At 43.9% G+C, this 27365-nt stretch overlaps 1 protein-coding gene across 3 annotated transcripts in view; it reads left to right on the top strand.

The window, feature by feature from the left end:
- The first annotated feature begins 474 nt into the window (after positions 1-474).
- The window catches only part of USP32 (ubiquitin specific peptidase 32), a 210668-nt gene continuing 183777 nt past the window's right edge, over positions 475-27365 (top strand). For all 3 annotated transcript variants that reach the window (XM_081346563.1, XM_081346562.1, XM_081346561.1), the window contains exon 1: positions 475-1275. In XM_081346563.1, coding sequence (XP_081202689.1) covers positions 1218-1275 — 58 coding nt within the window. In that variant the 5' untranslated portion in view covers positions 475-1217. The remainder of the gene's footprint in view (positions 1276-27365) is intronic.

The raw sequence follows: 27365 nt of genomic DNA, 5'->3' as shown, positions 1-27365 counted from the left end.
GTGAATTTTGCCCCATTTCACACTTAGCATCCTCATGGTTGTGAGATCAAAATTCAGATGCTTGACAACTGACTCATATTAATGACGATTGCAGTGTCCCGGGATCACATGATCCCTTTTTGGAACCTTCTGACAAGCAAAGTCAATAGGGAAACCAGATTCGCTTAACAACCGTGTTACTAACTTATCGACTGCAGTGATTCACTTAAAAGGTTGTAACATGGGGCAAAATTCACTTAACTGTCTCACTTAGCAACAGAAATTTTGGGCACAATTGTGGTCGTAATTGAGGACCACCTGTATGATTTGACAGGGGCACACAGAACATATTTATTTCTCAAATGCTCTGGGGAAATTCCGAGGTAAATTTTCAGTCGTAATAGAGACTGTAATCATTGCTAAGTATTACATTAATAATAATAATAATAATAATAATAATAATAATAATAATAATAATAATAATAATAATAATAATAATAATAATTTTATTTGTATACCGCCCTTCTCCCGAAGGACTCAGGGCGGTGAACAGGGCAATACATGTTAAAAGACAAGAATACAAAAATTAAAAGAGATTAAACAAGATGCCCAAAAACTATAACAATAAGTTAAAATACATAAAAAGCATGTATTTATTTCCCCCGCCCCCCCTATATTACTTCCAAGTCAGAGAATTTTAAAAAGGAACGGAGAAAAGATTGTCGCGGTCTTAATAGCAACCAAAACAATTAAAAACATTCGTTATTATAACTTTTTTTTTTTTAAAAAAAAAGAAACTGGAAAAGGGAATTTCGTTCCGCGCACGCGCGTTCCCCGCGTGACGGCACGCGGTCGACCTCGCGCCGGAAGTGAGGGCTGCTCGCCGAATAGTTCTCCTTCTCCGGCTCGGGTGGGCGGGGGGGGGGGAAAGAGAAACGAGTGACACGCCAGGGGGCGGGGCTGAGCTTTGAAAGAAGAGGAGGGGTCAGTTAATTGGCGACGTCACGTGATTCGGAATGGAGGTGGCGGCGGCGGCGGCAGCAGCTGAGGCGAACATCTTCCTCAGGAGTCGGCGGGGACGGCGCTGCTGTTGCGGCGGCCGCGGCTGCTAGTCCAGGCGAAACGGCGGCCGCGACGACGGCGGCGGCGGCGGCAGCAGCCGCTTGAGGCGAGCGACTGTTGCCGGGGACGGACGGCGGCGGCGGCGGCGGTCTCCGCCATGGACTGAGGAGACCGCGATGGGCAACAAGGAGTCGCGCATCGGCTTCCTCACCTACGACGAGGCCCTGCGGAGGGGTGAGTGGAGGGCGGGGCTGCCCAGGAGGCGGGTATGCAAACGAGTTCTGCGAGCGCCCTGATTGGCTCCGGCGGCGGGCATGCTAATGAATATGTAAATGAGAGAGAGAGAGAGAGAGAGAGAGAGAGACGGAGGGGCGCCGGGTTGGCAGGGAGCAGCGACCTTTCCTTGTGGGAGGGGCTAAGCTAAGGAGGCATGCGAAAAGGGGGAGGGGCTTTGGGGGAGTGGAGGGGCTGCTTCTCGCCCCCTGGTGATGGGGTGCAGGTCCCATCATCCTCGGCCAGCCAGGCTGGGGGGGGTCTTAGGGGGTCTCCAGGGGTGGCAACATGGCAGACTGGCAGCTGAGATGATGGGAGGTGGAGATTTAACCTTGCTGGAGCTCATCAGGTGGGGGGTGGGGGTGGCTGAGAAGCAGTGGAGATGGAGGGGGGCTGGGGGGGCTGACTCTGGGGCAGCCATGGGGAAGGACCTGGGGTGGCTAAGGCAGCATTGCTGGAGAGAGAGAGAGAGAGAGAGAGAGAGAGAGAGAGGCTGGAGTGTTTGGCATCTCCTTATGTGAAATAGTAAGGGGGCCTGACCTGTGGTCCTCTGTGGATGTTGGGGGGATACAGGGGTACCATCACTGCTGTGTAAGAGGAGGGGGTTGTGGATGGGTATAGACAAGTTATCCCTCTTTGTGGTTGGAGCTGGTTAAAGGTTGGAGATTCTTCCATCATCCAGGTCGGCGTTGTTCCAAAGGTGCTTTTTCTAAAGGCAACTGGGCTTTCTTGGGTTTTTTTCCCTTGAAAAATGTTTCGCTTCTCATCCATTCAGTTGAGTGCTTCAGTTCCGAAGAAGCTTCTTGGATGACAAGTGAAATGTTTTCAAGGGAAAAGAAAAAAAAAGTCCAGTTGCCTTTTGGAAAATCGCCTTTGGGACATTTCCAGAATGGTGAACAACACACCTTAGGCTGTAACTTCAAAAGTTGTCTGCTGGAACCAGCTAGAGAGAGACCAGGATTAAGGTTGCCATGGTGGCGTGCCTGTTGAGGGGTTGGACCTGCCCCTCTTCAGGGATTTATGGTGTGGGGAGTGATTATAGATGTTGATTAGGTCTTGGAATGAAGCTCACATAGCTGAGAAGCAAATATGATTGATGACATCTTAGGAAATGGAGGGTTTATTGCTCAGAGGAGTACTGAGATAAAATACTTGTACAGATACTGGAAAGGGCTAGACATTCATATATTGTTGTTGTTGTTAGTTGCGAAGTCGTGTCCGACCCATCGCGACCCTATGGACAACGTTCCTCCAGGCTTTCCTGTCCTCTACCATCTTCTGGAGTCCATCTAGGCTCACGCCTACTGCTTCAGTAACTCCATCCAGCCACCTCATTCTCTGTCGTCCCTTTCTTCTCTTGCCCTCAATCTTTCCCAGCATTAGGCTCTTCTCCAGTGAGTCCTTCCTCCTCATTAGGTGGCCAAAGTATTTGAGTTTTAGCTTCAGGATCTGGCCTTCTAAAGAGCAGTCAGGGTTGATCTAGACATTCATATATATATATATGCTAATTACTCATATATTTTATATGCTCGGTATATTGGAGAGTATAGAAAAGATCTTGCAGTGATTTTTGTCGTCTGTTTAGTAAAGTCCCTTGGAAGAAAATCTCTTTAATCTGGTATTTGCTTGTTTGTTTTATTGGTGGTTATTGTTGGCTGCTTGTTAACAGTGTGACTGGCTGTCGATGGAATATTGGGAGATCACATCTAATGAAAAGTACTTAGAAGCACACAAATGACCTATGTGCCTTGTAACAGGCCATTATAAGAGCAGCATAATCTTAAGGACTAGCTGCTCAGTGTTTTTCGTTCCTCTTTTCTTCTCTACTTGTTTTCCTTGTGTGTCATCTCCTTTTATGCTGCAAGGCAAGCCTGCGGGCACAGACTGTCTCCTTTTGTTTCGTCCAGTGCGCTCCCACAGGGAGGGTCTTCTCAGGGTGCCGCCGGTAAAAGATTGCCGGCGGATAACAACCAGAGAGAGGGCCTTTTCTGTGGGTGCGCCTGCCCTCTGGAACCAGCTGCCCGTAGAGCTCAGGACTGCCCCTGATCTGCGTTCATTCCGCCGGGACCTGAAGACTTGGCTCTTTGAGCTCTCTGACCCAGGCTGAGAATTTTAACTGGGGTTTTTATTTTTAGGGATAATTTAATCTTTTAATTCTCTTTTAACTTTGTATTTTATATTGATGTGATTTTAAAATGCCCTGTAAACCGCCCTGAGTCCTTCGGGAAAGGGCGGTATATAAATCTAATAAAATCTAAATCTAACATCTAATTCTCTTTTAGCCCCTCTGGAAGCCAGTTTCTCACCCTGGGGATAGAAATGCTTTCAATGCACCCATCAGTAATGATCTGTGGAGGTTCACAAGGATAAAAAGTGTGGCAGCGGTGGTGGTCTGGAGCTTCTTGAGATGATAAATGACGCTTGAGCCTGGAGGAGAGGAGGCAGCGAGTGCAGGCCATTACATTGCATTAACAGAATAACAAGAGTTGGAAGGGATCTTGGAGGTCTTCTAGTCTAATGCAATTCAGGGTCTGAGTTTCAGGGCCTGGCTCAAATGACCTTCCCTCCAGCTGCTGCTTTTAAGAATGTTCAAGAGGTAACTTGAGGTTAGCATTGGGGGGAAACTGAGGATTTCACTAAGGGGCTCCCATGCCAAATAATTCCGGTCATGGAGGCACGATGAGGCTGCAGGCTGAGTGGATTGACTCACAGGTGACATTGGAGCTGGTGATGGGAGGAAATGCTGGCTCCCTGTTGGCCCAGGTGGGTGGCTGTCGTGTCACTCCAGGATGGAGTCTTCCAGCTTGGTAGCCATAGCAGTTACTAAGCAGCTTGAGAGGAACAGGCTAACTTTGCTTTGGGGGGAGCTGGAGGTTCTCTGTGGGCATTGTATCAAAAGCAGAAGTCCAACTTGAACCTCCCTGATGGGGATGACGATCCTGGAAGCAAGGGGACTGGCAGGAAGGTCGGGTAAAAGTGGGTGAACCGGGTATGGTATGATGGGCCACCAGTTAATAACAGACATAGTGGGGGATATTGCTGAACGGAGATGGGGATAAAGGTGTGCGTATTAAGAAAAAAGGGATAAGTGAATGAATGAACCTTTATTGTCAAAGTACAACCATGTATATACATTGAGATTGGCTGAGCCTCCCTTCGTGTCCCACCACCACCACCACAACTCACAGTGACAAACAAACCCACCATCTGGTTACACCATGTGAGAAAAGGGTGTAGAAGAGACAGAGAATGGAGTGTTGGAACATAACTGGTGAGAAGGTTTATCATCCTACAGGGATGTCCCTATAGCTCAGGGGTCCCCAACCCCCAGTCTGTGGACCGGTACCGGGCCACGGCATGTCAGCAACCAGTCTGCACAAACAAGCAAAGCCCCATCTGTGGGGTGCAGGCAGCACACAAACCACGCACCCTCCAGTCCGTGGGGAAAAAAATCTCTCCACGGAAACGGTCCCTGGTGCCCAAAAGGTTGGGGACCTCTGCTATAACTGAATTCTGGAGCCATGGCTTATCGTGGAGAGAGACAAAGCCCCTCTACAGGTTGCCTTTGGGCTGCCCCTTGCAGGCACCAGGATCTGGGGGCAGTTCAGCCTTGTGTTTATTTTTATTTATTAATTTATTTTATTTATTTATTTATTAAACAAGCTTATATGGCCACCCAACTCACACATAGGTGACTTACAGCATTTTTAAAATCCACCATGGAATAAAAACCCACAAACACGTACACATACCCCTCCCCCACGCCAGCAGCACCACAATCAAATCAGCCACTTGATGGGCTCTTGTGTCCATCCGGGGGTCCTCTGACCCACTGACAAAGCCACATTTTTAGGGCCTTCCGGAAAAGCAACAGGGTGGAGAGTAACCGAACCACATGGGGAGAAGGGGCCACCACCAAGAAGACCCCTTTTTGTGATCCTACCAGATGGCAGTCTCCAATTGATGGGACCCATAACACGCTCTGCCTTCCCACTTGACTTGCCCATGTTTTCACCTCTGTGCTGACTGCCAGTTTGCTTCCGGGTACAACTCAAGGTGCTAGTGATCACCTTTAAAGCCCTACCTGTTCCTGCCAGGGAGCCACAAAGGTCAGCATGAAGCGTCTTTCTGTTCTTAACGTGGCTGTCCTGGACCTGGAAGAGGGGCCTTGTTTGAGCCTTTTAAGGTGGCACCTGCACCTTGGATCTTTCCTGGAAGATCCTGGCATGTGGCTATTGAAGAACGACTAGCTTCATATTGAAGCCTTCTTTGGTATTTGTCTACTCATCATCAACCTTGGCTAGAACACACATTTCTGTTTTATATTCTTACCTCCTTTCTTGCCTCGGTGGTGGTGGGATTAAATGAGCTGTGATGTTAGAGACTGGCAGTGAACTCAGCTGCATTTTGCTGCAAACCTTTTATCCACTGATTTATGCTGCCAGAATATGACCTGGGTGGAGCATGCATTACAGGCCTTAGCAAAGCTTTCCTCATAAACATCTAGGCCACCGGGCCCAATCCTTTTGTGGTGCAGGTCTTCCAATTAAAGCACCATCAGTGGATGGCTGCCTAACTTCTGCAGGTACACACATTCAGTGGAGGGAAGCTGTCAATTCTCTGAGTCAGTTCACTGTCAAACTGCTGGGGGTTTTTCATAGTATTCAATTGGAATCTGACTTTCTCTGACTTATTTCAGACTTACTAACCTGCATTCTGAAATTAAACAAGTCCGGGGCTGCTTCTGTATAATATTCTTTGAGAAATTTGAAGAGGACTAACCTATTCCTAAGTATAGTCAGGGCCTTCAATATCTGTCTGTCTGTCTATGCCTGCCTGCCTGCCTGCCTATCAACTAACTAACTAATAAGTACCGTATTTTCCGGCGTATAAGAAGACTGGGCGTATAAGACGACCCCCCAACTTTTGAGAAGATTTTCATGGGTTAAAAAGTTGTCTTATACGCCGGAAAATACGGTAATATGCCAACCATCTTGCCTAGAGGCAACTCTAGGTGGCTTACGATCAATAAAAAGCAAGATAAAACATCCAAACAATAAATATTAATACTGAAATTGATTTAAAGTTGGCAGCGTATTTTTGTTGAGCTACTCTTCTTTATTCTTGATGACCTTCATCCAATCTACTCCTTTCTTACTAGTGCCAAGAACTGGACATAACATTTAAAATGATCTTTAACAGAAATTGGAACAATTGCTTTCAGTAATTTGAGATTCTATATTTCTCTGGTGTTTGCATATCTTTTTACAGCCATGCTGCTGACTCATACTCAATTTGTAGTCAACTAATCTTCCGAGATCATTTCACAAGTATTATTGCCAAGTAGCTATCCTCTGTTTTTTAGCTTTGTGTTTGACTTTTGTTGTTTTTTTTATATCTGTCCTTTACCCAGATTTTCTGCTTTATATGCAGCTACACCGGCTTTTTCTGCTATCTTTCATTTTTAAAATAATTGAAATCGTGCTTGTATGATGCCAGCTGCGTTTTTGTTTTTTTTTGCCTGTTGCCTTCTCAGGCATATCATAGCTGAGATGGGCAAGAAGCAACTGCCGTGTTAATAGTTTCAGGTTATATTTGAATCCGTTCTGGTCCTTTTCAAAATTGCGAATGATTTGGAGAGTTGTAATCTTAGTACATCTGGAAGATGCCAGGTTTGAGAATGCTAGTCTAAGCAGGGAAGTGCGATACTTCATTGAAATATATAGTTTGCAATGGTTTGAATCATTTTTGTGGTTGCTAATTGCTTCCAAGTTTTTCTTCCCAAGTATAAATACATGGCTGTGCCAAATCTGAGCAACATTCCTGAATGAATAATTGTTGCAATTAGAAGTTTGGAACTGAGCTTCAGTTTAGACTTCCCTATGTTGAAATCCAGTCTGTTTCCATTATGAAACGTATATCTTGTTTCTTTAAGAGGAACCAAGATGTCATAATGTTTATTGGCAGAAGGTTTACAGGCAAGACTATAATAGGAGGAGGTGATCTTTCCAGAGAAAGGAAGAGGAAGGGGGAAAAAATCAAAATGCTAATTTTCTCAGACTTGTAAATAGCTGGTCTCCTGGGGTAAGGGAGACCAATTTCTAGGCAACCAAACAGCAAAGCTTTTCAGATGTTGATGTTGTGCTTTTCTTTGTGGGTCACATGTGTCCCTCCAGTAGGTCTGAGATCAACTTACTCTTTGGATAGATTAGTTGTTTTTGTCATTTCATTTACAAACCAGACTTAGTTGCATTAAGGTTTGGTCTAGTGCAGGGGTAGGCAACCTTGGCTCTTTTATGACTCGTGGACTTCAACTCCCAGAATTCCTGAGCCACCATGGCTCAGTATGGAAACCTCTCCCTTTCTCCTCAGCATGGCTGGCTCAGGAATTCTGGGAGTTGAAGTCCACGAGTCATAAAAGGGCCAAGGTTGCCTACCCCTGCTCTAGCAAGAGAAATCCTGGTCCCAATTGCAGTTGTAACTTGAGGACTGCCTGCCTGTATTTTGTTCTTAAGATGCAGTTCATTCTTACCCTACTTTCAATATAAAAACGAATGGATAGACTTCCTACATGTTTTATACTAGGGAACCCCTTTTAAGTTCCACTATAAATTATGTAAAAGTTCTACCACAAATATGCCGAAGCCAAAGCAAATATTTCTTTATTGAGAGGCCGTTCGGTATGCTGATTAAGATGGGACTAGAATTCACAATCTCCCGGTTTCTAGTCTGGTGCCTTAACCACTACTAGCCCAAGGGTAGACCTTGGCCCTTTTATGACTTGTGAACTTCAACTCCCAGAATTCCCGAGCCAGCCATGCTGAGGAGAAAGGGAGAGGTTTCCATGCTGAGCCATGCTGGCTCAGGAATTCTGGGAGTTGAAGTCCACGAGTCCTAAAAGAGCCAAGCTTGCCTACCCCTGGTCTAGTGGTTAAGGCACCAGTCTAGAAACCAAGGAGCTGTAACTTCTAGTCCCGCCTTAGGCATGACAGTCAGCTGGCTGACTTTGGGCCAGTCACCAGGAGGCTGTGAGTTCTAGTCCCACTTTAGGCATGAAAGATGATGGTTGTGGGGAAAATAGGGAGGAAGAAGGCATATAATGTTTGTTCAGCGCCTTGAGTATTTATAAAAAATATTTTTAAAAAATTAGGATTATAGATAGATGTGTGTGTGTGTGTGTGTGTGGGGCTGTGTGTGTGTTTGTGGAAATGATTTCAAAGTCAGTGGTGTCCACCCATTCAGGTTTTGGCTATTACAGGTATTCCTGTCCACATTCATTCCTCACTTATGTGGGCTGTGTCTGCAGCCTAACCCAATGGCTTTAATCATCCTTTTCAAAGAGGTGATTTTTTTCCCCTTCTGAATTGTTCTTCTCAAAAAAAAAAAAAAAAAAGCAGTAAGTTGCTTTTTACAGATAGGAGGCTGGCCGAAACGTGTTTGCTTAGCCACTAAATCATTCTTTGAGTACAACCCCCCCCCCCCCCCGTGCAGTTATCAAAACATTCACTTCTGCTGAGTTGCTGTTGTGCTTTGTAGGTAGGAGCAGATGGCGGCAGGTCTACATTGCACCAAAATAATCCTTTTGTGCATAGTATAGACTAGTGGAAATCTACTTCTGGAGGTTATTTTTGGGAACTTTCTCTTTTTTAGCACAACCCTCTTATCAAAAATCAAATTGTATAGTGGCCCTTGGGAGACCCGGGAAAATCTCAGCTTGTGAAAATAAGCACTCTTTCCTTTTCATTCATTTGTTCGTTTTAGCAGTCCTGCCCGTTTATGCAAGGAAGTTTTGTTTGTTTTTAACCATTCAGGCGTATCCGACTCTTGGTGACTTTATATAGGCAAGTGCTCTCCACACAGCTTCTTTTAATCGTTGGATGTTCAACTTGGCATCAGATTTGATGTTATCAAACCAGAGTGGTGTTCTTCTTGTTCCTCTAACCTTTCCTGGCATCCCCAAAGGTGCTTTTTCAAGAGGTTGTAGTGGTTTGAAAGAGGGGTCGAAGAGGCCATCTATCTCCAAACTGAACAGCCCTCTCTCAACAGAGGGGGAGGGATACGACATCATGTATCTCCAGTCTGCAACACGGTCCTTTCAGTGGCTCCACGCCCATTTGCACTACTCAGGTCATCCTGAGGGCACAGATAAAACTCCCTTGGCCTCAACAACTCTCAGAAACAGGGGTGTCAAACTCACAACGTGAGGTGTCCCGACTTGTATCACAACTGGGAGCGGTTTTAGCATGATGCATCTGGCCCGCAGGCCGACAGTTTGACACCCCTGCTCTAAAAAAATGCAAACGACCAGCTGTCTGCAAGGAGTATAAATCTTTCCATTCCCCACCATCCAGTCAGAGCTGAAGAGGCTTCTTGGATGAGAAGTGAAATGTCTTCAAAGTAAAACGAAGTTCAGTTGCCTCTTGAAAAAGCACCTTTGGGACAACCAGGACCTGGATGACAGAATCTCCATAGACATTCCTAGCATCGTTGCCTTCTCCAGTGAATTTGCACACACAACATGGCCGACGTATATCGGACGTAGTCTTATGTTTTTCGCTTCCAGCAGTGTGTCTGGTTTTATACGATTTAACCCCTTTCTGTTAATTACTCTTTCTGTCCATGGTATATGCACTAATTTACGCCAGCAGTACTTGATGCCACCTTATGCAACAAAGTAAAACCTGCTAATTCAACAGGTGATTCATGAAAATGATCTCCGGATGGCAGATACAAAATTCAACTGCAGATAGTAAAAGCTACTAAAGGCAGAAGAGGCGGTAATAAGTAGACGTTGGGAATTCCCAAAGGCCACCTGGAAAAATATGCATCTTGTCCAGATGTCTACACAATTTCGTGGGAAGAATATCTTTTAAGGGTGGCACCTTCACTAAAAAGGCCCCGCTTCTCATAAGCAATATCTATAAGCACCATAAGATTTGAAAGACAGCTAGATATACAATACAGGTAGTCCTCGACTTATGACCACTATTGAGCCCAAAGCGAGATAGTTATTAGGTGAAGTTTGTTCCTTTTTACGACCTTTCTTGCCACCGTTGTTAAGTGAATCACTGCAGTTGATAAGTTAGTAACCTGGTTGTTAAGTGATTCTGGCTTCCCCATTGACACCGCTTGTCAGAGTTCACAAAAGATGATCACACGACTCCGGGACACTGCAACCGTCATAAATATGAGTCAGTTGTCAGGCATCTGAATTTTGATCACATAACCATGGGGATAGTGCAGTGATCATAAGTGTGAAAAATGGTCATAAGTCACTTTTCAGTGCTGTTGTAACTTTGAACCGGTCACTAGATGAATTAGTGAGCGACTATCTGTAGAGAAAAAGGCCAGTTTTAAAAACAGAACGATCCTTCAGCTACACTAAAGCACAATATTGATACATGGGTGGGCAAGCTAGTGCATCTTAATGTAGACCAGGGGTCTTCAAACTTGGCCCTTTTATGACTCATGGACTTCAACTCCCAGAATTCCTCAGCTGGGTGTGTCAACCCTGAGTGGATTTGTAGATGCTTGCAGAAAATAACACTTGTATGATAACTTACGGCAGTGTTTCAGTGTTCCTTAACCTCGGCAGCTTGAAGATGGGTGGGGAGTTCTGCTGGCTGAGGAATTCTGGGAGTTGAAGTCCACCCATGTTCAAGCTGCCAAGTTTGAGAAAACACTTGATTTATGGTAAGCTGAAACAAAAATATTGCATTTTGCTCTATAAAGATACGGTCTTCTTTGAGTCAAACTTGAAATTTCATGAACATTTTCAGCTTCTTTTCTTGGCATGAAATTCCTTTGTTTATTGTTTTGACTTTGCAGTTTATTTTACCACCCAGGATTTTCTGGTGGTCTCTCATTAAAGTGCTTATTAGGTCTGACCCTGCCTCCTGATTTAAGATCTGTCAAAGTTGGCTAGATGCTGCCACACTGTAGGCCGCCAGGAACAAAGTCCCACTGAATTGGGACTTAATTCTTGGCTAGATGCTAACAACAGTTAGATGGACATGGACCACAAACAAAGAATTCTCTTTATGGTTCTTTTTGGGTGGAAGTATTCCATGATTTGGATGACGGGATTATGGAGATGACACAACCATTTCGAGGAGGTCAGCTTGCCAATGAACTAGGAGGGGCAACTAAGACTTTGCATGAAAGTGATTCAAAAAAAATCTAGGCCAGGCATGTCAAACTCGCGATGTCATGTGACATCGCGCGATGTATTGGGACTTTCCCCCCCCCTTGCCGGCAATGGGGTGGACGCAGTTTCAGTGTGACGCCTCGGACCCGTGGGCCGGCAGTTCGACGTGCCTGATCTAGGCAATCTTAAGTATGGATTGAAAAAATATATGATGGAATTTGAGAAATGATGTAAACTTCTGAACTAGGGTAAAAAAAAAAGCTTAAAGCATGAATATAATAAGATGGTGCGAGGACCTGGCTTGATGGGGATCTGGTGTCCTTGGCAATCACAAGCACAACATGAGTCAGAAGTATCATGCAATTGCTAGAAAGGCAAATGCCATTTTGGGGTGCATTAACAGGAACACAAAAGTCCAGGCCGTGAAAAGTAATTGTTCCCCAAGAAAGGAGAATATCTGTAGCTCAGGGTTAAAATGAGGGGTCCTTGGTTTTCTCTGAACTTGGAGAGTTGGTTTGTTTGTTTGCTTGCTTGCTTGCAGACGTTTCATGACCCAAGTAGGTAACACCATCAGTGCTAGAAGAGAGTGGGCTTTGCTCCAAATTTATATACAAGTGGCTTTCACCATCGCTGTTCCTGGATTGGGCTATTGATTGTTTGTCCGAGTTGGATGATGAAAAGGTTGCAAGGAAACAGCCAAGCTCAGAGAGCACCAAGGACCCTCCTCAAATTGTTCCCTGCTCTACTTCGCTCTGGTCAAGACCCCATTTGGAGTCCTGTGACCCTGTTTTGGGCACCGCAGTTCTACAAGAACAGTGGTAAGTTGCTGCAAATTCGAAGGAGATTACCGAGAAGCCAGAGCCTATGAGGAACAGCCAAAGGATCTAAGTAAGTTTAGCTTACAGAAGAAAAACCACAGAGGAGAGACTTCTTAGCAGTGTTTTAAATATTTGCCATATGGTGTAGAGAACAAGCAAGTAATCTTGATGGGAGTTATATTGAAGCTGATGTCTAGGTGAAAAGCAAGCTTGAACGATTCAGTTATTTTAGCCCATCTCCATAAAAATAATTCTAGCCTTCCTGTGGAGTAGATTTGGTGATCTGGTCAATCGTGACTGACACAGAGATGGACCTCTTCTTTATTTCCCCAGAGGGCGGGACCAGAAGTAATGGGTTAAAACCAAGAGGAAGGTTCAGACTAAACATCAGGAGAATATACAAGCTGGCAGTTTGGCGGATCGAATCCGAGTGCCGCGTAACAGAGTGAGCGCCTGTTACTCGTCCCAGCTTCTGCTAACCTAGCAGTTCGAAAGCACGTAAAAATGCAAGTAGAAAAATAGGGACCACTACGGTGGGAAGGTAACAGCGTTCCGTGAGCCTTTGGCGTCTAGTCATGCCGGCCACACGACCACGGAGACATCCTCAGACAAGCGCTGGCTCTTCGGCTTTGAAACGGAGATGAGCACCAGCCCCTAGAGTCGGAAACGACTAGCACGCATGTGCGGGGGAACCTTTACCTTTACCTTTTTATGAAGTGGTATGTTCTTTAGAAGTGGTAAGTTCAACAGGCATGTGTCAGAAATGCCTATGGAGCTTCTCTGTCGTCCAGGTCATGGTTGACCCAAAGGTGCTTTTTCACAAGGCAACTGGACTTTCGTTGTTTTTCTTTGAAGGCGTTTCACTTCTCATCCAAGAACAGCTCTCTCTCAGCAGACACAACATCATCCAACTCCAGTCGACAATACGGTCCTTTCAGCGGTTCCAAGAAGGCTCCATACCCATTTGCCCCAGTCAGGTGACCCTGAGGACACAGATAAGCCTCCAGGTGGCTTCCATGACTTTCTAAAAGGAATGCAAATGACCAGCTCTCTGCAAGGAGTATAAATCCTCCCATTCCCCACCATCCAGTCAGAGCTGAAGAAGCTTCTTGGATGAGAAGTGAAACGTCTTCAAAAGAAAAAAACAAAGAAAGTCCAGTTGCTTCTTGAAAAACAACAACACATTTGGGATGATCTGTCAGAAATGTTCTGGTAGATGGTTGAATGCAACGATATCTATGCTTTCTTCCAGTTGTATGATTCTAGGACTCCTAACTGTTCTGCAGTCTGAATAAATAGGCATATTTAAAATCACTTTTTTTATTTCTTCTCCAGGGGAACTAAAAGCAGACATGCTTAGATTAGCCCAAAGGCATAATTAGTTTAGCATTCTGTTCCACAGCAGTCAGCCAGAGGCCTCTGAGAAGCTCATAATCAGGACACGAACACGAGCAGCATCTGACTTGTGTACCCAGTTACAAAGGAGGAAAGTTCCCTTTCAAAACATGCCAACCAATAATAGAAGGTACCCAGGTATCCATTTAGATCAGGGCTTTTCAACCTTTTCACCCATTGTACCACTTTTAGGCTATAGCAACATCTGAGTACCACGTCACCTAGCAAGGTGTCAAAAACTTGATGACCAAAAAAGAGAAAAAAGTGATGAAGTACAGGTAGTCCTCGACTTACAACAGTTCGCTTAGTGACTGTTCGAAGTTACAATGGCACTGAAAAAAGTGCCCCCCAAGCCACAGCCAAGCAAGACGCTTGCCCGCCCAGCGGCGCTCTTCCTCTTGTCCGAGGTTTTCATTGTTGTGAGCATTTGTGTTGAGGATTGGCAGCGGGGGTGGGGTGGGGGATGTTTGGTTTTTATTTCTCCCCCCCATCTGCTGGGTGGTTTCAGCAGGTTTTGGATACTTCACATGACCCTGGGACACTGTGACCATCATAAATATGGATCAGTTGCCAAGCATCTGAATGTAAATCACAAGACCCTGGAGATGCTGTAACATTCCAGCAGATTGGCACTTCCTCTGGGCTCAGAAGCGCCAGGATCAGCGCCGAGCTCTATTTGGAGCCTGGCACTGATCCTGGCGCTTCCGCTGAGCCCTGACAGCCCTGACAGATAGTCCTCGACTTAACAAGCACAGTTGCGCCCAAAATTTCTGTGGCTTAGTAAGACAGTTAAGTGAATTTTGCCTCATTTTTACAAACCTTCTTGCCCAGAGTTGTTAAGTGAATCACTGCATTGATTAGTAACATAGTTGTTAAGTGAATCTGGCTTCCCCATTGATTTTATTCATCCGAAGGTTTGCAAAAGGTGATCACATGATCTTGGGACACAGCAACGGTCCTAAGTGTGAACGGGTTGCCAAGCATCTGATTTTTTGATCACATGATCATGGTGACGCTACAAAGGTCATAAGTGTGGAAAAGGGTCATAAGTCACGTTTTTCACTGCTGTTGTAACTTTTGAGCGGTAACGAAATGAACTGTTGTAAGTTGAGGACCACCTGTATAGAAATCCAATAAAGAAACATAGAGATATTTGTTGAGAAAGAATTTGAGTTATTCTGATGATTGGAAAGAGTTGCTGAACCATACATACGTATGTGAAAATAAATAGTTACATTTGATTTCATTTTCTCTCTTAATCCTACAAGTTTGCATCATTTGCAACCCAGGTATGACGGTTTCGACAGAAGATTATAATTGTTTCTGCTATTAGAGGGTTGGGCCTAACCAAGTTCTTTCCGCCTTGGATCTCTGAAGACCAAATAAGCCGGAGAGTAAACACTGAAAGAGCAAAGCTAGCTTCTTGTGGCTTCTATGTTCTTTTTCATCTCGCAAGAGAGCAGATCCTGGGTTGGTTCTGTAATTGACTGAACTAGCTAAGCTTCTTTCCTTAGACTTCTAGAAATGTCACACTTGTTCAAATATTAATAACTTGGGCTATTCCATTAGCCTCCAAAACCTGTGTAACGACACAGCGTTCACATTTCTAAAGGTTACCCTTCTACTTCCTACTAATTTGTTTTCTTGCACTGTACAGGTAATCCTTGACTTACGACTGCAATTGAGTCCACAATTTCCGTTTCTAAGTGAGACAGTTGCTATGCAAACTTTGCTCCCTTTTGGATCTTCCTTGCCACAGTTGTTAAGTGAATCACTGCCGGTGTTAAAACTAGTTACACGGTGGTTAAGTCAATCTGGCTTCCCCATTGACTTGGCTTGTCAGAAAGTCACCGAAGGGGATCACATGATTCCGCCACACGGCAGCTGTCATAAATGCCTGTTGCCAAGCATCCGAATTTTGACCAGGGGACCATGGGGGGATGCTGCGACAGTCATAAGTGTGAAAACCGGTCATAAGTCACTTTTTTCAGTGCGGTTGTAACTTTGAACGGTCACTGAATGAACTGTTGTAAGTTGAGGACAACCTGTAATATGAACAACGCTTCAGGATGGGCCAAGATTAAGGGGAAAAAAATATCTTCCAGCTTTCATGCTAACGTCACTTACCTTGGCAACCTTGAGCTACAAGACCTAGATTTGAGGAAAGCCACCTTCAGTTTGCTCTAGGCCAGGGGTCTTCAAACTTGGCCCTTTTACGACTGGTGGACTTCAACTCCCAGAATTCCTCAGCCAGGCATGCTGAAGTCCACCAGTCGTAAAAGGGCCAAGTTTGAAGACCCCTGGCCAAGGGAATCTTGGGTGTTGAAGTCCATACCACTTAAAAGTTGCCAAGGGTAAGAAACACTGCCCTAAGCACAGAGTATTGTGTAGCAAAGCTTCAGCTGTGCTTTCCGAACGTGACTTGAAAAATGACTCCCAAAGAAAAACAAGGAGAGAAAAATCTCCTTCTGGTTGATTTGCAAGTTTCTTTTATTCCTGGTAAAGCTTCCTGGAGTTAATCTTATCAGTCTGCAGTGAAAATGTTTGCTTAAAAAAAAATGACAGTCACTCTGGCTGAGGAATTCTGGGAGTTGAAGTCCACCAGTCATAAAAGGGCCAAGTTTGAAGAGCCCTGCTGTAGGCATTCTCCTGGGAAAACCTAAGAAGGTCTTTGCTTATCTCCATGGGTGAGCAGCAGAAGAGATAAGATAAGATAAGATAAGATAATCTTTATTGTTATTTTTTTACTGTGGGCACAACGGCACACATTAAAAATGAAATTTAGTTGCCCGCTCTCAAAGTGAAACACATACATGAGACATACCTAAAACATACTATATACATCTGGAATTAATGGCCAACACACTGTGCAATCAGTAGATGTTTGCAGGCAAAATGAAGCTCTGCTAAACTACAGGTAGTCCTTGACTTACAACAGTTCGTTTAGTGATGTTTCAAAATTACGGCACTGGAAAAAGTGATTTATGACCGTTTTTCACACTTAAAACTGTTGCAGCATCCTCACAGTCATGGGATAAAAATTTGGATGCTTGGCAACTGGCATGTGTTTATAACCTTTGCTGTGTCCTGGGGTCACGTGATGCCCCCTTTTGCGACCTTCGGCCAAGCCAAGTCAATGGGGAAGCCAGATTCACTTAACATCTCTGTTACTAACTCAGCAGCTGCAGTGATTCCCTTAAACCACTGCGGCAAGAAAGGTTGTAAAACGGGGCAAAATTCACCTAACAACTGCCTTGCTTAGCAACAGAAATTTTGGACTTAATTGTGATCGTAAGTTGAGGACTACCTGTATTCCCTTCCAGGATGTAATTGACGATAAAATTGCCAATATTAGAAAACAAATCCTTGTGTGATGTTCTCACCTGAAAAGGGAAAGCGTGGAACAGGAAAAAAGGACCCCCAAAGAGCTACTGAAATGATTAGTCCTCTGAGTGCAGACTCCAGTGATTGGGGATCCAGCGGTTCTCATTCAAGCCCTGAAATCTAATTGTGTTTCTCTTCAGCTGTCGCTGCTTATTTGTCACATCACACAGCAGTGTTGTGGCTGCAATCCTGTTAATCTCACAGAGCTAGGAACTCTCACAGTGGCCAACAGCAATTGTGGAGAGTGAGTGGGGAGAGGCCAAAAGACATCTGAGTCAAAGCAATTGCCATTTTTTTTTGCAGGTTACTATCCCTGTTCACCCAGGTGGCAAATTTCCCTGGGTGTGGCATCAAGATATTTAGAGCTGTGATACTTGCCATAATCATATATAAAAGGGTGTGGATTTTCTAATGGGTGACTAGGAAGAGACCACAGAGGTCATAGAGGGGCCACAAGGATCATAGAGAGCGTATCTGTGGATATGATCTACATAGGAGCCCTGGTGGTGCAGTGGTTGGAATGCAGTATTGCAGGCTAATTCAGTTTACTGCCAGGAGTTCGATCCTCTCCAGCTCAGGGTTGACTCAACCGGCTCAGGGTTGACTTCCATCCTTCCGAGGTCAGTATAGGGAGGACCCAGATAGTTGGAGGCAACATGCTGACTCTAAACCGCTTAGAGAGGGCTGTGAAAGCACTATAAAGCAGTATTTACTGTTAAGTCTAAGTGCTGTTGCTATTGCTATCTATCAAAAAACACAATAGAAGGCCCTCAACTACCAAGCGCTGATGATGTTACCTAGTTTGGTAATGAAATGTCTGTGTGGAAACAACCAAGCTCAGAGAGCACCAAAGGCCCCACAGTTCACCTCTAAGCTACAAATGTTTTATTGGTATCACAGAGGTCATTTAGACTGATGCTTGCTCAGCGCTAAAGCATTGTCAGCAGACGGTCATGCAAGTCCCTGTTGGTAAACCTCAGAGTGGGGAGTCCATCAGCATTCTAGGCAAACTCTCTCCCTATTTCGTACCTCCACCTTCACGAAGTTCCTCCTGCTACCCAAAATCTGCTTTTAACTTAAACGTTTGGCTCTCGTCAGTCTCTCGGTTTCCTTAGCACTGTGTTCCTCAGCCTCAGCCACATGAAATTGAATGGGCCTCAACTCCCAGAATTCCATGTTGGGGAATTCTGGGAGTTGAAATTCAGCCGGCTTACAGTTGCTGAGGTTGAGATACACTAACCTGGAGAACCACCCTTGTCAGAATCCATTTATATCACATTCATAAATGTATGTTTAAAACATTATCCCCACCCCCCCTGGATTCTGCCATCTCCCGAGGAAGGAGGAGCGCATGTGGATTCAGCCTGCCCTAGGTTATTTCAAAGACCCAAGGGAAACCTTTTGAACTGGGGAAACAAAAGGGAGGGTTAGGGAAGGAGGCATCTGGCCTGTGTCTCCATTTGAATCTGCAAAGGAAGAAGGCAATAACCGTAAAGATTCAAAGTTCCCTTTTTCCCACGAAAGGGATGACACGAAGTAAAATGATGGAGGGCTGACCAAATGGGGTTGAGGGAAGGAGGGTTGAACCGGGAACTCTTTATAAAGTTTCAGTCTGTAAAACAATACCAGGTCCTGTCTTGTATTTCCACAACCAAGCATGTCCTAGTAAAAATTCCTTTTGGACTAGAACTGACTTCAAGAGTTTTTGTTTTCCTAAGACGTGGATTGGGGTGGGTCCTGATAACCCTCTTCCTTCAAGAGACCTTGAAGACTGAATTTTCTACTGTCAGCGTCCCTCATTCAAAGTCCAGCAGCTTTAGAAAAGACCAGCATTCTTTTCCCCCACTGAGAAGGCCTTGATCCCTGTCACGTAAAGAGAAGAATATTGCGCTAATTGTCACTGAGGCAGCAGTTGGCTGCTTTCATCAGAGTTTCAGTTGATTTTTAGTGGAGCAATAATTATTGAAGGAAATCCTCTGTTCTTTGATCTCGGCTTGAAAGTGGCGTGTCTTAGCTAGGACCAGATTAATAAGATGTTTTATGGCATTGCAAGGATGCTTTATGTTGTGCCTTAATATTTTATTTTATTTTTATATGAAAAGGTTATTCACCTGAGAGGATGGATGAAATGACTTCAGGTGAAAACAACTTGCCGGCAATAAAAAGGTTTTACAAGCAATATAACAGATCCAATTTACTCAACTTTGTTCTGTTGTTCTTAGCAACTGGTAGATTAAGACACACTGTAGGAGGAAAGCTGGGTTTAGTCCTTCTGGTGGATTAAGATGATTCTGGCTACCTGACTGGAAGGATAATGCTCAAATCTTGAAATTCATGTATAGTTTGTTTGTTCTCTATCTACTAAGAGTGATTAACGGCTTTTTTTGCCATTATGCTCCTCATACTTTAGCTTTTACTTGAAATCTCATCTCTTCTAATTGTTATTATTGTTGTTCATCACTAAGTCATGTCCGACTCTTCGCAGGCTTCCCACGCCAGGCCCCCCTGTCCTCCACTGTCTCCTGGAGTTTGTCCAAACTTACGTTCATTGCATCAATGACACTATCTAACCGTCTCCTACTCTGCTGTCCCCATCTCTTTTGCCTTCCATCTTTTCCAACATCGATGTCTTCTCCAATGAGTCCTCTCTCTTCTCATTCAGCGGCCAAAGTATTTGAGCTTCGGGATCACTCCTTCCAAGGAACAGCCATAGTGGGTTTCCTTTAAAAAAGTTCTAATTGTACTCTTATTGGAGGCAGCATGGCAGAGGGCTTATGGGATTGATTGATTGATTGATTACATTCCATCGTTTTTGACTTCTAGTGACCACCTAGATAGATTTTCTCCATGACAGTCTGTCCCTAGTCTGATCTTTCTGGTCTTCCAACAGTGTCCCCCATCACTACTGTGACTGAGTTCCTCCATCTTGCTTCTGGTTGTCCTCATCTTCTCTTGTCTTCAAACTTTCCTAGTACTGGAGCTTCTCCAGAGAGCTGGGTCTTCAAATCATGTGTCTCAAGTAGGATAATTTAAGCCTGGTCATTTGTGCCTTGAGTGAGATGTCTGGGTTGATTTGTTTGATGATTAATAGGTTTGTTCTCTTGGGTGTCTGCTATACTTTCAGAAGCCTTCTCCAACACCAAAGGTCAAAAAATGTTCCCCAGTCTTATATATGTTACCGGCAATGTGTGAAAAGCTGGCACTGGAGAAGAGCCTAATGCTGGGAAAGATGGAGGGCAAGAGAAGAAAGGGACGACAGAGAACGAGGTGGCTGGATGGAGTCACTGAAGCAGTAGGCGTGAGCCTACATGGACTCCAGAAGATGGTAGAGGACAGGAAGGCCTAGAGGAACGTTGTCCATGGGGTTGCGATGGGTCGGACATGACTTCGCAACTAACAACAACATAGAATGCCCCTAGGAAATCTATAGAATGTGTGAAGATTTTAGGCAAAGTATAAAATGTCTGTGTTATTTTAATATGCTATATACTTTGCCTTGGCATTGCATAAAATACCTCAGCATTATGCAAAACGACAAGAACTATTTAGGCAGGGTATGAAAAGAGAGTCATGATTAGGGTTAGAGCAGGGGTCAGCAACCTGAAACAGTGAAAGAGCCACTTGGAACCGGTTGCCTCACAAAAGGAAAAACTGGGAGCCGCAAAAAAATGTGTGCGCATGCGCGTACATGCGCACATGCGCAGAACAGGGTTTGAAGAGTGGAGCCAAGGTGAGATATGCACCTACCCTGCATATTTGAATTGATTGGTTGAACTTTTTTAGTCCCACTTTTTTTGGGGGGGGGACTACACATAGCAGAGGACTGGCAGCCGCAGGAGACGGCTGAAAGAGCCGCATGCGGCTCCGGAGCCGCGGGTTGCAGACCTGTGGGTTAGAGTAACCCTAGCCCAGGGGTAGGCAACCTTGGCTCTTTTATGACTCGACTTCAACTCCCAGAATTCCTGAGCCAACATGGCTCAGCATGGAAACCACTCCCTTTCTCCTCATCATGGCTGGCTGAGGAATTATGGGAGTTGAAGTCCACGACTCATGAAAGAGCCAAGGTTGCCTACCCCTGCCCTAGCCCTTAACGTATGACCACAATTGAGCCCAAATTTTCTTTGGCTAAGTGAGACAGTTGTTAAGTGAGTTCTGCCTCTTTTCATGAACTTTCTTGCCATAGTTGTTAAGTGAATCACTGCGGTTGTTAAGTTAGTGGTTAGTGGTTGTTAAGTAAATCTGGCTCCCCCCACTGACTTTGTCAGATTGCAAAATGTGATCACGTGACCTTGGACCATTGCAACCGTCAGTTGCCACGCGTCTGAATATTGATCATGTGACCATGGGGAGGCCGCAACACTTTTTTCAGTACTATTTTAACTTCGAATGGTCACTAAATGAATTGTTCTAAGTCGAGGACTACCTGTATTGAAAAGACGTATGTGAAAATGAAAGAAGAAATGCAAAATAATAATAATAATAATAATAATAATAATAATAATAATAATAATAATAATAATAATAATAATAATAATAATAATAATAATAATAATAATAATAATAATAATAATAAAGTTGGAAGTCCAACCCCCTGCTCAGGCAGGAAACCTTATACCATTTCAGGCAAATGGCTGTCCAGTCTCTTCTTTAAAACCTCCAGTGTTGGAGCATTCACCACTTCTGGAGGCAGGTTGTTCCACTGGTTAATTATTCTCACTGTCAGGAAGTTTCTCCTTAGTTCTAGGTTGCTTCTCTCCTTGACTAGTTTCCATCCATTGCTTCTTGTCCTGCTTTCAGGTGCTTTGGAGAATAGCTTGACTCCCTCTTCTTTGGGGCAGCCCCTGAGATATTGGAACACTGCTATCATGTCACCCCTCACCCTTCTCTTCATTAAACTACACATACCCAATTCCAGCAACCGTCCCCTATATGTTTTAGCCTCCAGCCCCCTAATCATCTTGGTTGCTCTTCTCTGTACTCTTTCTAGAGTCTCGACATCTTTTTTACATCGTGGTGACCAAAACTGGATGCAGTATTCCAGGTGTGGCCTTACCAAGGCATTGTAAAGTGGTATTAGTACTTCACTTAATCTTGATTCTATCCCTCTGTTAATGCAGCCTAGCACCGTGTTGGCTTTTTTGGCAGCTGCAGCACACGGCTGGCTCCTATTGAAGTGATTGTCTACTAAGACTCCGAGATCCCTCTCACAGTTACTACTATTGAGCAAGGTACCACCTATACTATACCTGTCCATTTGATTTTTCCTGCCTAAATGTAGAACCTTACTTTTTTCACCATTGAATTTCATTTTGTTAGATAGCGCCCAGTGTTCGAGTCTGTCCAGATCCTTCTGTATCTTAAGCCTGTCTTCTGGAGTGTTGGCTATTCCTGCCAGCTTGGTGTCATCTGCAGATTTGATGAGTTCCCCATCTATCCCCTCATCCAAATCATTAATCAAGATATTGAAGAGCACTGGGCCCAGAACAGAGCCCTGGGGCACCCCACTACACAGGAGTTTCTTACTGCAAAAAGAGAAAAAAAGTAGAGAAAAAGAAATGTGTTGACCTACTTGTTGCAACAAGGAAGGCTAGAGTGTCATTTTAGCGGTTCGGCGTGTTTTATACTTTGCCAGTTTGCCTTTTGCCATTGCACAGAATGCCTGGGAACTATGTGGAATATTGAGTGTTTCATACTTTGCCGTTCTTTTTTTTGGCATTCTATAGATTTCCTAGGCATTCTGTAAAATGCTTAATTTCACACATTGACGGCAACATACACACAAAGATGGCGACGTGTGAAAGTACCCACAAGGGACAAATGGATTGTGGAGATAGTACAACTAGCAGCAAATCTGACTTGTTCGGTCAGGAATGAGACAATAAATCCTTGATAAACGATTGGAAACTTTCTACGGACTTTTTGCTGAAAATAGAAAAAAAAGTGAAATGGTGGCTTCTGGATTTGATGATTAGAAAAATATTGAATAAGGGGGCTGAAGGGGTTATTGTAATTTCAAGGTGGAAGGAGGGATAATGGTTTTGTAACTGCTATAAAAAGGCTTAAAAGTAGCTTATTTAACTTTTTTCTTTTTTTAACTATTTTTCTCTGCACCTTTTCTCTTTTTTCTTTCTTTTTTATACACTTCTATATTTTTTTAAAAATATTTCTTTCTATATTTCTATATTTTAAATTTCTATATTCTATATTTCTAGCTGCTCCGAATTGCTTGGAAAGTGACATGGACCACATATACATTTAATAAACATCTACCTTTAAGCTATGTAATTTTTTAAATAAAAATTAACATTTCCCACTTTTTTGTTAAATTATGCTCAGCCCTGTAGTTTTGAAGGGATGACTTTTCTGCCTTGGGAGGAAAAAAATTCCTGGGTCGATTATCTTTTGAAAAAGACATGCATTAAAGAGGATTTGGGACTAAAGACAGCCTCCCTGCAAGATACATTATGATTTTATGACATAATTTATCTTTTTTTTTAAAAAATGCATTTATTAATGATATATTTCTCCTGTTCAGGGATACTTTTTTTTAAAAAAAGAAAACAACTGCATTTATTAATTTCCTCTTACTAGCGTTACTGGTCTCCTTGGATGTTTGTTCCTTGTTGGTAAGAGAAGAAACTTGACTTGTTGGCATTCCGGTAATAGCCGCTGTTGTAATGGTTGATTAGATAATAACTGGCAATTGAGGTTAGCTAAGAACATGAAGGTGAGGGAACGAGCTGTAGAAAGCAAAAAAGAAGTTACAAAATCGGGATGTGACAATGTCAGAAACAAAGTGAACTTGAAGTTTGGTCTTAGTGAATTCATTGAAAGCTTTACCTTTTCAAGCAACTTGGCAAAATTACGGTATTTAGGAAGAGTATTGGCGCAGTGTTTCTCAACCTCGGCAACTTGAAGGACTTCAGCTCCCAAATTCCCCAGAGTTGATGTCCACACGTCTTCAAGCTGCCGAGGTTGAGACACACCCTTGGTGTGTCACAAGCTGAACCCATTGCTCAGTTGGCTTGCCCAAGGAAAAAAAAATAGGATTAGCTTTTGGCAAATTACTACTTATAAGACACAACTTCCTTTCTTTACTTTTAATATACGTGTCTTTTTCGCGAAAAGGGTGTTAGCCCTTAAAATAAACACCTCTTTTTTTTAAAAGACAAGGCATGACTGTGCAGCAGTGACAAAACTCATTCTATACATAATAGAAATTTATTTATTTATTTATTTAATGGGACTTATATGCCTCCCTATCTCCCGAAGGACTCAGGGCGGCCTAACAGCAGTAAAATACAAGTAAAAATACAAATATTAAAAATTAAACTATATCTATAGCCCCAACTACAACCAATAAAACCTTAAAACCATATTAGGTAAAGGTAAAGGTTCCCCCGCACATGCGTGCTAGTCGTTTCCGACTCTAGGGGCCGGTGCTCATCTCCGTTTCAAAGCCGAAGAGCCAGCGCTTGTCTGAGGACGTCTCCGTGGTCATGTGGCCGGCATGACTAGACACCAAAGGGGCACGGAACGCTGTTACCTTCCCACCGTAGTGGTCCCTATTTTTCTACTTGCATTTTTACGTGCTTTCGAACTGCTAGGTTGGCAGAAGCTGGGACGAGTAACAGGCGCTCACTCTGTTACGCGGCACTCGGGATTCGACCCGCCACACTGCCGACCTTCTAATCGACAAGCTCAGCGTCCTAACCCACTGAGCCACCGTGTCCCTTGGGAAAACCATATTAAAAACCCCTTATCATCAGTCCAGGTCGGCCTGTTGGAAAAGAAATGTCTTAAGGTCACAACGAAAGGACCGGAGGTCTGGGGTCAACAGGAATGGCTTTTTAGCAAGACAAATACAAATCCAAATGCTTAGAGTATCATTTCTAAAGTTTATGTCAATAAATACCGTAAATTACTTGGCGTACAAAAAAAGGGGAAGTCAGAAATTTAAGTATACTTACCTATATTGTTTTTTGCCATTCTTTTCTTTTCTTTTTTTAAAAAATATTTATAAATACAGGTAGTCTTCAACTTACAACAGTGGTTTTAGTGACCGTTCCAACAACGATGAAAACTTTATGACCATTTTTCACACGTATGACTGTTGCAACATCCCCATGGTCACGTGATCAAAATTCAGGTGGTTTGGCAACCGGTTGATATTTATGACGGTTGCAGGGTCCTGGGATCACGTGTATCATCTTTTGCGACCTTCTGACAAGCAAAGAAAATGGGAGAATTAAGATTCACTTAACAGCTGTGTTACTAACCTGACAACTGCACTGATTCACTTACCCTGTGGCGGGAAAGGCTGTAAAATGGGGGCAAAATTCACTTAACAAACTGTCTTAGCAACAGAAATGTTGGAGTCAGTTGTTGTCATAAGTCGAGGACTACCTGTAATAGCCTAGAGAATTGGCTACCTTCAAGTTACCCTGGGTTCTAACTCTCATGATGATGATGATGATGATGATGATGATGATGATAATAATAATAATAATAATAATAATAATAATAATAATAATAATAATAATAATAATAATAATAATAATTTTATTTGTATACCGCCCTTCTCCCGAAGGACTCAGGGCGGTGAACAGGGCAAACATATAAAAATACAAGGATACAAATATTAAAAAAGATTAAACAAGGTGCCCAGAACTAACAACAATAAGTTAAAATGCACTAAAACAATATTAAAATCCAAACCCATCCCCCATCAGGCCAGGCCGGCTTGTTCGAACAAGTAGGTCTTCAGATCGCGTTGGAAGGAGCGAAGGTCGGGCGCCATCCGGAGCTCAACCGGCAAACGGTTCCACAAATCCGGCGCGCCCACAGAGAACGCCCTCCCCCTGGGGGCCACCAGACGACATTCTCTGATCGGTGGCACCCTGAGGAGGCCCTCTCTGTGGGAACGCACAGGGCGGAGGGAAGTTGATGCCGGCAGCAGGTGATCCCTGAGGTACGCCGGACCCATGCCATGTAGGGCTTTAAAGACCATTACCAGCACCTTGAATCTCACCCGGAAGACAACTGGGAGCCAATGCAGCTCACGGAGCAGAGGTGTAACATGGGAGTATCGGGAAACTCCCTGCACAACTCTCGCGGCTGCATTCTGTACCAGTTGAAGCCTCCGGGTGGTCCTCAAGGGCAGCCCCATGTAGAGAGCGTTGCAGTAGTCCAAACGAGAGGTCACGAGCGCATGAGTGACCGTACGCAGGGCATCCCGGTCTAGATAGGGTCGCAACTGTGCGCACCAGGCGAACCTGGGCGAAGGCCCCCTAGTCACAGTTGTTATATGGTCTTCTAAAGAAAGCTGTGAGTCTAGGAGGACTCCCAAGTTGCGAGCCCTATCTACGGGGGGTAATAACTCACCCCCCATAGAAAGAGATGGAATATTCTGAATATGATCCCTAGGTAGCCCAAAAATGTTATCTTAGACCTTGCTTGGTTTCCGTGTTGAAAAAGAAAAGAAAAAATGAACAGAAGGGAATATTTGCAGCTGTGGGGTCCTTGGTGCTCTCTGAGGTTGGAGGTTTTCTTGCAGATGTTTCATTACCAAACTAGGTGCCGTCATCAGTGCGAGAAGGCAGTGGAGTTAGTGAAGAGGAGGAGGAGAAGTAGGGGAGGAGGAGAAAGAGGAGGACTGCGAAGTCCTTTGTGCTCTCTGAACTTGGATGATGTAACCTAGTTTGGTAATGAAACATCTGCAGGCAAACAACCAAGTTCAGAGAGCACCAAGGAATCCACATGGAGAGGAACACACCCATGCACAAGGCTTAGCATAATGTAGTTAGCTTTATTATAGTTACATAATAATTGCATTGGTTAGGGCAGGGGTAGGCTGGCTCAGGAATTCTGGGAGTTGAAGTCCATGAGTCATAAAAGAGCCGAGGTTGCCTACCCCTGGGTTAGGGTAATAATTCTTTTTTTTTTTAAAAAAAAAACGAACTTTGTTCCAAGAGCCTTGATATTTCTTGCAGGCTTTATCAGGAGCCTCATTCTGGTGGACAGTTGTTCGTGAAAAACAGCTTACGGTAGGTATGGTTCTTGTCTTTTCCTAACACTGTTTATCAGCAGTGTTGAGTTGGTGCCTCTGAAGTTCATTTTTGGTTTACAGCCCAGTAAGCCTTAAATCTACTGCCTGCTACGCATGCAATTATTGCGTAGAAATACTTTTCTTTATGAAATGGAAAGCCAGTGATTTTGATTTGTGCCTGAATAACTGAATACTTTTGTCGATTTATGATCTGCACTGTATTTATTTACTTCTTGTATTTATTTACGTATCTTTATAT

The sequence above is a fragment of the Vipera berus genome (genome assembly GCF_964194415.1).
Source record: "Vipera berus genome assembly, chromosome: 1".
Lineage (NCBI taxonomy): Eukaryota > Metazoa > Chordata > Lepidosauria > Squamata > Viperidae > Vipera > Vipera berus.
This window is presented reverse-complemented; position numbering and strand designations above follow the sequence as displayed.